This window comes from Necator americanus, chromosome I, assembly GCF_031761385.1.
Source record: "Necator americanus strain Aroian chromosome I, whole genome shotgun sequence".
Classification (NCBI taxonomy): domain Eukaryota; kingdom Metazoa; phylum Nematoda; class Chromadorea; order Rhabditida; family Ancylostomatidae; genus Necator; species Necator americanus.
Window position 1 is genome coordinate 18,412,295 of NC_087371.1, and position 10,392 is coordinate 18,422,686.

Genomic DNA, 10,392 nt, shown 5'->3' on the forward strand with positions numbered 1-10,392 from the left:
ATCTGCGGACCGTTTTTCACGGCAATTAGGAAGAAAAGGACGGGATCACCCTTCTCCACATAATTTACGATCCCGTGCAGGCATAACCCACCTGAAACACCGCGCCACCCCAGATTCGTTGGGGTGATGCCTTTAAGCAGCTGGGCCGTGTTTCATTTCGTTTTGATGCGACTGTAGCTGTGACTTGTGAATTGTACGCTAAAATGTCGGAGATGCGCGCCAAACCAGCTGATTTGGACGACGAGTATGCGTGGTTTCCACGAAGTAAGCTGGCCAGCGCGGTCACCAGATTTAAGGGCATGTGACATTTCCTTTGGGATACCGGAAGCAAATGTTTCAAACATCGTCCTCAATCGCCTGAGCATTTGAAGGACATGATGCTGAAGGAAACCGACATCATGTCGCTGAAGCAAACTCGAAAAGTGATGAAGAACTTCCGGAACGTCTTCAGCAATTTATTGACAATAGCAGTCGCAATCTGTCAGACGTAATTTTCAGAACTCAATAAATAAAATAACATTTCATCTACTTCCCAGAAATATATGCGGTTTTTTTTCTACGTATATCCTTCTCGCTTTTACAGCGCTTTAAAATGTGGATCATTATGCCAAAGTTCGTACATCACTTTGACCTAGACAAACTCGTTTCAGACGCTGCTCGCCGAATCGCACGTGCGGCGTCGCATATCTGGGTGTAGAAACCGAGGACTCTTTTTGGAGAGCGGTACCCATCAAAGCTGTAGAGGCAGAACTGGAGCAGCCAAGAAGGCACACCTTATGGAAGTGCTATTGCACAGGTACCCTCGAAGGGGTGCAATGAAACCCTAAATAGCTGTAATCACTATCGCAGTCGATTTGGGTGGGATGGCACTGCGAGCGCCCACCTACGTAATTACGCCACAAGCCCTGCCCTTCTGACTCGACTGCATTTCAGTTGGTGTGCCATTTTTTCAAAAGAAATTAAGAGAGTATTGCTGACTTGTGTGAGATTAAAAAAAAGTGGTTGAAAGGTTCCAGTATCCATGAATACATAGAATAACTCTTTTATAGAATCTCATATGATCTAAGAAGAAAGTTCCTTGAGTACCATTAAAATCATGCACAGAAATAAGCTGCAAAAAAAAGCGCTTGTCAAACGCAGGTTTAGAACGTAGAAAAATGATCTATGGGAATTTTGGAAAAAAAAAACTGCAGATTTACACTAATAGAAGAAGTGAATGCTTGTCTCGCACACTTGAACCGTTCCAGCAGATACTCCTGGCCTGGCTTAAAAACAATAACAGAAAAAATAATCTGATAAACAAGTCAGATACTTTTTAATAACAACATTTGAAGCAACAATTTCTCATCCCATGTGACAGCGTAACAACGAAGAACAGTAAACGAAGAAAAGAGAACTGTGTAGAGATCCTACAACAAGCTTTCTATTAGAGTATCTCTGAGTTGAGTGCTGATTGCCGCTGGTTGACCATGGTCACCGAGCTTGAAAATGGATTCCACAACTGATAGTTCGGTGGAGGTGGTGTCCAAACCTTAAAAAAAACAAGTTCATTCTCATTAACTGGTGTCTAATTTATGAAATTAAACGCTATCTATCTTATTCAAATAAATATTAGTAAAACATCCCATAACAAGGCAAAAGAGAAAACTGAGAAAGATAGACACAAAGGAAAAAAGCACAAACACAGAATAACGTAGAGTAATCACAACTAAAATTTCGAGACAAATAGCTTTCCTTTTCTTGAGTTCTAACAATAATAACGGAGGAGAACAATAATGAATAAACCCTTCTAAAATCGACTCAAGAGAACGAAATCAAAAGAAGAAATTCTTACCGCAAAAGGCTACCCAGTCATTCACGCACAAGCCAGCTCCGATAAGTTCAGAGCCACGGTTAACGGTACCAGCTACGACTGGAACTTGTAACAGAGCAGCAAGTTCTCGTTGTGTCTCTGGAGGTGTGCGAGCAGCTACCAAGCACCCTTGCGAAGAAAGTGCCGAGTAGGATCCCACCTTAAGCAAGACGATTACATTAAACATCCGAAGTAAAGTCATCAAGGTAATAAATCAAAGTTGAACACAAACCGTAGGTACTCAAGCCTTCGGAGGTTGACAACGTGATAATATCACCGCGAAAAGAGAAATAGTAAGATATATCAAATGAACGGAATGGTTACCAACTCTCGCAGAAAAAAACAATCAACAGCAAGAAATCTTAGGTTTTTTTAAATTTGCTCATGCGTCAGCTGACAACAACTATTGATTTTTGTACAAAATAATAGTCCATAACACAATTGTATATATGAGGAGTTGCAAAATATTTCTCAGTCAAAAGATGTCTGAACATATCATAACTTCATCCATTTGGGTAGTAAGACAACTAACTGAACACTTACGAGGGCATTTTGTCCTAGACTGACTCGAAAAACTTCTACATTGAGGACATCGACGAGAGCCTCCTCTGTTTCCTGACTAATTTCGGCGTGCACTATTGCAACATGATCGTTGCATGCAATGACGTTACCCAGTGCAGACAAGCGTTCATCCACTCGACGGATTTTCACCTAAGTTGTGATACCGATGAAGATCAAAAAAATGTTCAAAAGTGTCTTATCCAGGATCTAAGAATCGCCTCCTAGCTTTCGGCTTGCATTGAAAAAAAATGTAACCTCGTCCGGAAGTGAATTCCTCAAATGCTGCAGCTCTTGATCAGTTGTGGCGTTTGGTGCTAATAAACCGTGACGATTTCCTGGAATTAATGGTTCGTACAAAGCAAAAGAAACTACTGACGTCCAAGTACACACCTACGGTAACACGACCTACAATTCGTGTGGAAGCAATGGAAGTGTGAACAACTGGGATGATATCAGATAATTCAGCTTCCACGGTACTACAAAGTTTTACCAGGTTAGGGAAAATAGCAAACATAAAATACTAGAGGAACTAACCTGTAAAAATTCTGAGTACCTCCGATTCCTACGAGGCAGTAGCTGTTTGTTAATGTGCAGAAAACTCCTACATCGTTGCTTCCTTCGTAATCAACACGAAGAGCCATTTTCACAGAAGCACTGCAATATTACCAAGTAGACAAAGGCCACCAACAAGAGCAGAAGTCTGAGCTTGACAAAAAGAAAAAGAAAAAAGAAAGTTTGGAGGGCGCATGAACCACTCTACCCTCCCATCAGCAAAATACAAGGATAGGTCCACTCGTGTGCACAGAAATCTTGTGCAATCTTTTGACACCAACGTTACTCCTGTGTACGAGTTATCCAGCAAGTACGAAGTGTTCGCTGGAGCATGTTGTAGCTTAAATTTATATCTTTAGATTAGAAAGATTTTGTGTCCCATTTTGTTGTCCTTTTGTTGTTTTGTTGATTTTCTAGCCCCTCAACCTTGCTTGCATCAGTCTATCGACTAGTAATTACGCGGATTCTGTGAGACTGAGGCAAAACATTTCTTCACGTCACACATTTCAGATGTCTTTCCTAAAGGATATAGAGCAGCTTGCCCGACCAGTTTTTCAATTGCCGGATTTGGAGGATGAAGATGTTGACGGTTTTTTTCCCCCCACTTCTACTTCATCAGATAGGATGGTATCCGTCTTTTCGGTTTCAGGCACTTCTTCAATGGTAATTTCTAAGCTCACATGCGCAGAAGAGAGCGATGCGCCCATGTTGCGGCGAAAAGTTATATGCTTAGATGTTGATAGCAGTTCGAAATATAGCGGAACAAAGGTATACTTCCAAATGACAAAGTCTCTGAGAATATGCGCTCTGGCTCATAGGTTTCCCGAGATGACGTATTTGACGGTTTCTCCGGAATGACAGGAATAGCTGATTGTCATGCCCTTGAAAACGGACATATTCAAGAGCACAGTGCTGATGAAGGCCAAGCTTGTAAGATGATTGATTTTGCTTCTGTTTGCGGCACGTTTCTTTCAGTGCCTATATGAGTACCTAACTCGTCGGATTTAGCCGAGGACGGGGAACAAACGAACTGTGTTATGGGAGAAAAAAGTGATGATGACGAAGAAGTTGATGATGACAGTGATGAGGAATGTGAATCGGAAAATGAGGTTGTACTTGCAACATCTGTAAGTTACCTTCGTTTTCTTTGTTCAGCTTCTGATCTACTGATGACCCAGCAGATTGGTAACGTTCATAACGATGCGAACAGTAATTGTAATAGAGGGAGTGGAGAAGATGATGAAGAACAGAAAGCACTTCCTAATGGCATATTAAAAGAAATGACCGTACAAGACCTCATGAAAGATGTGGACCAAGATAAGCAACGACGAAAAGGTTTGTATTACGTTTCTAGTGGCTTTACCACTATTTTCCATCCTTACCAAATTCTGCTCATTGCATATCCTTTTCTACTTCTATTCTTAGTCTTCCACACAATGTAGGATGGATTAGTCAAGGAGGTTAGAAAAATTCTCATTTTTGAGGTCTTCCTTTCATTTGCTCCTAGAAATCTTGCAGGAATTTCTTGATGTTAGATGACGGTATTCAGAGATAGTAACAAAGCATTTGCCGTCAGCAATACTAGTCTAAAATTCAGAATATTATCCAGAATGCACGTTCACAAGCAGTTATGTCAGCGGTTATGTCCACAAACTAAGCATAACAGATATAAGAGTGTATTTAGCCGAATGTGTACTCACACAGTCTGAGATATGGGAACAACTGTTATATGTTAAAATCAAACTTCACGCCGCCCTTACGGCCTTCAATCAACTACCACGCGGACAACTGGCCAAAGATCTTATGAAAGAAGCTGACGAAGAGACTTCGAAAAACCTCAAATTATGTGGGTGCTTATTATTGTTTTAATTGATTTCCTTGAGTAACATGGGCAATGCTCAATATTGTTATCTTCTATTTGTTTCTACGTGTATTTTTCACTTCATAAAAGTAGTTGCAATATATTCAACATTTCAGCTCAGAAAAATGCACTCAAGTTACTTTCGAGGTTATTGGAGGCGGAAAGACTTCTTCTGTTATCCTCATCATTTACCAAACCGATAATGACAGGAAATGGAGGTCCAAAATCTTTCACAGTGAACGTTAACAAATTTGGTTACTTTAAATGATTAACAGTACACGGTAACGTGATCCGGCAACGTCAAGATGTCCTTGTAACATCTGACTGAGTTGAAGCTGACAGTAGTATCTATGTTTTGGTTGTTATTGCTTATTATTCTATCATAGACTTTTCAGAAGTTGCAGATTCCGACGATGAAGAAATAGAGAGTAGCGAGGACGAAAAGGACAACAAAAAGGAAGATCGCTGTTCTATTGGGTCAGTACTCGGAGGGACAACCTCATTTTGCTGTTCTCTTATATGTGTACCGCGAGTATAGGGGTGGGCGTAATCCAGTCGGTAAGAGATTCTGCTGTCTATACGATCGAATGGAGGTTCGAATCCGCCCTAGTGCTCACCAAGCCTTTCATCACTCCGGGGTTGATAAATTGGTACAAGACTTGTTTGGGAGTAAAAAAACACTGCCGTCATACATCGGCTAGCCCCGCAAGTCATTTTATAGGCCAGTTACACTTTCGTAAATTCCAAGCGATTCTAAATTAAAGTGGACGTGGTTACGCAAATCCCAAGCAGACCGATTACCGCCTGACACTTTATCGTTTTTATACTGCGAGTATCAGGGATGTTTAAAGGCATCACCCCACGAATCTGAGGTGGTACGGATTTCAGGTGGAGTATTCGAACGGGTGGAACAGGAGAGGGACCGTCCATTTCTCTAATCCGTAAAAAAGGACCGGAAACGGCGCCGCACAAACGCGCGCTCCAACGAACCCTGTACAAAATGGTGCCCAAACGAACCGATTCCGGGCCGTTACGGCAATAGAAAAGGACGGATCACCCCCCCCCGAGTCTCCCATCCCGATCAACCAAACGCACCCCCAGATCGGGATGCGCCTTTAAGCTGAACTGAATAGCATTCTTCCTTTTCAGAGCAGAGGAAGATGATGAGTTTGGAGTAGTGCAGACTCAGTCTACGAATATAAAATCACTAAGTAAACGCATTTGTGAAAATGAAGAGAAGTTCACCAAATTTAGGTAGGGATATTTCCCCAATGATTTCCTTATTGTCTCCCACTCCAACCACTTCAGAGAGTCTACTTTACTAAAATGGGATGAGCGCACGAAACTGATTTCATCTCGTCGCTCAAAGAACGCCAGTAATGACTTCTCAGCATTTGAACATGAGAACATCGTAACTCAGATCGAGAAGGTAAGTGCACCGTATGCCTGGTTTTTTTTCTTCTGTATGCATGCTCGACTGTGTGCACGTATGCAATGGAAAGTCATTTAGATTTGTGCCGATAAATCACGTGTGTTGAAGCGGTGTCGAACAAAAAGATCTGATATTGAAAGGATTGGCGGAAATGTCGAGGTGAAATTTATCGGAAAGACATTCGTACTTTCTTTTGTTCAACATGTGTTTGTGACTCTTTCCCCTTAGTTTTTACTTTCTCTCCACTTTTTTCTTCTATGTCTCTGTTAGAACAACAAATCATGCGAAAAAATTCTCTGTTTCTTCAAAACTGCATGAGTTCTCCCTTTTAAGGCTGACGAAGATGAAGAAATCTTCGACGATGACGACTTTTATCAGTTGCTTTTGAAGGAGTTGATAGATAAGAAAACAAGCACTACACATGATCCGGTAGCAATGACGAGGTTTATAAGTTAATATTGCCGCTTGAATAGTAAAATTTCTAAGCAAATGGACATTTCGTTTTTTAGACATTATATTGAGATGCAAAAACTGAAATGCAGACGGAAAAAGAAGAAATATGTTGATAATCGTGCTTCTAAAGACAGAAAGATAAAGTAAGTTGGACTTGGTTCTTTCTCTCTCTCAACTGTAGCGTAGCACTACGTTCCATCCAAATTTATCGATTGGTGCACTCGAGATGGTATGTACGAGTGTCCCTAGGAAGTTGGTAGCTGCTTGAAAACGATGTATATGAGCGTCAAATCACTCAGCGGCGATGGGAGTGACATTCATTTCAACCTATTAGAGAAGCTGATCCACAGGCTAGCTTTCTGAAGCTTGCCCTAAGGCGAATTTCGTTGCTTGCATACATCTTCGTATGTCGCGTGTGAGAGCCTTGCGCGATGAAATTGGTTCATACAGTCCATGATGAAGTAAATGAGTTGCATCTTAAATATTATACGTGTATTTCAGATACCTGCCGATACCAAAATTAGTCAATTTCTGCCCTGCTAAGCCAGAGATGATGGAATGGAGTCACGAATCGCGGAATGAGTTGTTCAAGTCTCTGTTTTCTTGAAATGCTTCTTTATTGTTTCTGACCCATAGCATACTCGACGACAGTGACGTAGTCATGGCTTCCTCCTTAGTCTTACGCAAGTTATTCTCAAGTCTTTTGATTAGTATATCTATTGAACATAACAGTGAGGTAGAGAAGAAAGCAGAAAAACGAACCAAGAGGAAGCAATTCATTGGTTAAATGGGAAGAAATAGCCGCATTCGATCTAGCTGTATTTACATTTTAAAAAAAGGTACTGTACAAAGAAGGCTATAGCAAAATCGCTTGACCTTTCAGATCGTCAAGTATGCTACGGATCCATCAGTGCTGTTGTTGTTGACTTTCCCAGCTTACTTTTTTACTGTTGTCATTATTGTTCAGAACCATAAAAGAGAGATTTATCATTAACGATATATGAACCATCTATATTTTTTTTTCATAGTGTCTATATGCCAAAAAAAAACAAACAAAAATTGGCACTTCAGATGAAGGTGCGCTGACAAAATAATCCTTATGAGGTTATGGACAAGGAAAATATGGTGTTCTAGAGAGCACAAAAGTTTACGAGAGAAGAATCTGGGCAATAAATGTAACAGTAAATTTTCTACACAATTACGAATGAGTAAATCACAACAAAGAAGACAGAAACAAGAAGAATGTATCAGCGAGTGCAATAAAAAGTAGGTTTCTACAGTTTAAAACTAAGAACTAGCTCGTTCAGAATTACAACAAACAAGAGTCTAGAAACAATCAAATAAGCTACCGCCATAATTGCCCGTACAAAAACCGTATCAAATAAGGCTCGCTACGTCGTCACCAACCGTTTAGATGCGTCCTTCACACCCGTCCAGCTAGCTCATTCTTGTAGACGTAAGAGCAGACCTAGAACTTAACCATATAGTGTACTTGTATGACAGCAGAAAAATAAAGTCAGGAGAGGAGAAGTGTGGATTAAAATCTCAACCCGTGAATTTTATTAGATTATTAGATTCGAGAGTAAAACACTAATGAATGTGCGGAAGTTGTGTAAACAAGCTGAACATTTTATTTTCTTTGGGAGGAGGGTTGTGCCGTTAAGGTGACTAGTCGCTATTAAACCTTAGTTGCTTGTTGCTCCTCTATAATGTCATCTATAATGTTTGAACATGCGTAAAACGCTTGATCTACTTCGTTGTCACAAATCTGATTCGTTATTGATTTTTTGTGATTACCCTGATATGACATTTAGCATTCCTCCGTCGAGAATTACACACGAGAAATATTCTGTGATCTAAACAGGAAACTTCCAGTTCTTTTTCCGTTCTAGTTTTCCGTGCTTGTACCTCTAAATCGTAATACCAAGAACAAAAGATAGATGTTCGTACATAATGAGAAATTTCTTTTGCAAAAAAAGGGAATGGTTCCACTCCCACTTCGACCAGTAGCATAGACAAGATGAAAAAAAAAAACTTCTTTTTACCACTGCATTATCTCAATTATGCCATAACAAGGTTCAAAAGTTTAACAACATGATCCACATGCACCTCCGATTGCGGCAACGTAGGTGCGTTAAAGAGAGAACGAACGCCTTCTAATTAGATCATGGGTATCCGATAGGACCGCCAGAAGCTGTCGATAATCATCGAAGTGGTAGAAACGTCAGAATGCCACACGACACGCTGAATGTTTTAACCCGGTAGCTTAAAGTCAGCGGGCCACAGAACTGACTATGTAAAGATCTCTTCACGAAAAGATAGGGTTACCGGCATGGAGCACGACCAAGCTCAATTCCCTCTGTCTTGGAAAGCGGAATGAGAAACGGCTTTGTCGACCGAATTTTCTTACGAGGCACTTAACGACGAGTAACGAGCGGGCCAAAGGTGCCGTCTGGCAGAGAGAGACAGCGCCAACACCCTGTTGATTGTCTGCTCACTCGCAGAAGTAATCCGTTGCATAAATGCGATAGTCGGAGCCCGTGCTCCGACTCCTTCACTTTTGGAGGTTTGGCAAAAGGACCCTCTTCACTATAGGATGGTTGGTGAAATGATTCTCATCACTTGGGCTAGATCCAAAAAGTTAGACCACTTCACCTGAGGAGAGTACGGCCTCTCCCTATCCCACCTATGCCCGTATTCCTGCGCTCGAATACGTGACAATTTGTAAAATAGTGTTGTAAAATAGAAAAACAACTATGCCTCGTAAGGGAATCCGGTGCCCTTTTTCAGCACAATTAGGAGGAATTTAGTGTGATCACACTCACATTTGTGATCTGCACCTCCAATCCTTTCGCGGAGAGCTCTGATCACCTCCAAATTTCCTACTATGTTCCCAAACATAGTATACAGAAAAGTGTCGTCATCTTAGAAATAATCGTGGATGTAATTCCACCCTATCTCAGGGGTTACTGAAGAAAACGGCGTCACTTGACAAATAGAACTGAGAACTCGCCTCCCCATTGAGCTTGCGATCACAGGTGGGCCAGAAGATGCAGGTGTCAGGATCAGTCCAACAAAGCAATCCCAATGCAATAAAGAAGATTGCTGAGCAAATGTGACAAGGTCTGGAACTTGGATTGATTGTTGGATGCGTAGCAAAACAGGGAAGAAAAGACATGGACACACCTGCGCTCCAAAAAGAAAGCAATGATGTAGAACCACATGAATAATGCCTGCTCCACAAGAAATAGTGGATGAAGCCAATGTTTAGGGATTAAGAGAACAGGAATCAACCACTGAGCACAATACATGGTGTCTGAAAATAGGAAAATAGTGACACATCCGCAAAAATGCAAGAAAGGATAGCAGTGAAGAGGATGTAAAACTTAATACAAGGTGGAGGAGCACAAAAACAACAGACATCTGAAATAGAATCAAAGAAAACCACAGCTCTCTGACGAAACATTCTCTATTCTAACTCTAAGGTTTTATGTTGCTATCCAGATCACAAATTTACTTCCGAGAATCGAGAACACAAAAGAGCAGCTTTCGTAAGAACCCGTTCTCTGTATTGTCGTTGCGTGGATTTCCGACCTGCGCGCTGCTATGCCCTCGAACCTTCGCTACCTTATTGCACTTGAAGATTTCGAGGTTATTTTGCTCGTCGAGTTTTGTAACCAA

General features: G+C 41.1%; 3 protein-coding genes across 5 annotated transcripts; 1 reads left to right on the top strand and 2 right to left on the bottom strand.

Annotated features, from left to right (window-relative positions):
* Positions 1 to 1,409: 1,409 nt before the first annotated feature.
* Positions 1,410 to 3,054, bottom strand: RB195_006060 (uncharacterized protein; the record flags this gene model as incomplete). The annotated part of the gene is made up of 6 exons (XM_013448067.2): positions 1,410 to 1,531; positions 1,835 to 2,012; positions 2,396 to 2,563; positions 2,669 to 2,748; positions 2,804 to 2,889; positions 2,948 to 3,054. The coding sequence occupies 6 exons, from the start codon at positions 3,052 to 3,054 to the stop codon at positions 1,410 to 1,412; spliced, it is 741 nt and encodes a 246-aa protein (XP_013303521.1).
* Positions 3,055 to 3,475: 421 nt separating this feature from the next.
* Positions 3,476 to 7,637, top strand: RB195_006061 (uncharacterized protein; the record flags this gene model as incomplete). Of its 3 annotated transcripts, none has more annotated exons than XM_064178938.1 (15): positions 3,476 to 3,554; positions 3,615 to 3,733; positions 3,784 to 3,895; positions 3,974 to 4,092; positions 4,147 to 4,300; positions 4,650 to 4,811; positions 4,943 to 5,044; positions 5,222 to 5,303; positions 5,976 to 6,080; positions 6,135 to 6,255; positions 6,337 to 6,417; positions 6,592 to 6,701; positions 6,768 to 6,854; positions 7,213 to 7,302; positions 7,595 to 7,637. In XM_064178938.1, 15 exons carry the CDS (start codon positions 3,476 to 3,478, stop codon positions 7,635 to 7,637), a joined length of 1,566 nt encoding a protein of 521 aa, XP_064035936.1. The 3 variants fall into 3 exon arrangements, with proteins under 3 accessions (XP_064035936.1, XP_064035937.1, XP_064035938.1); XM_064178937.1 differs by having other exon boundaries at positions 3,974 to 4,074; XM_064178936.1 differs by lacking the exon at positions 7,595 to 7,637 and having other exon boundaries at positions 7,213 to 7,318.
* A 497-nt stretch (positions 7,638 to 8,134) lies between these two features.
* On the bottom strand, positions 8,135 to 10,022 carry RB195_006062 (uncharacterized protein; the record flags this gene model as incomplete). The annotated part of the gene is made up of 3 exons (XM_013448065.2): positions 8,135 to 8,179; positions 9,725 to 9,836; positions 9,898 to 10,022. 3 exons carry the CDS (start codon positions 10,020 to 10,022, stop codon positions 8,135 to 8,137), a joined length of 282 nt encoding a protein of 93 aa, XP_013303519.2.
* Positions 10,023 to 10,392: the final 370 nt, after the last annotated feature.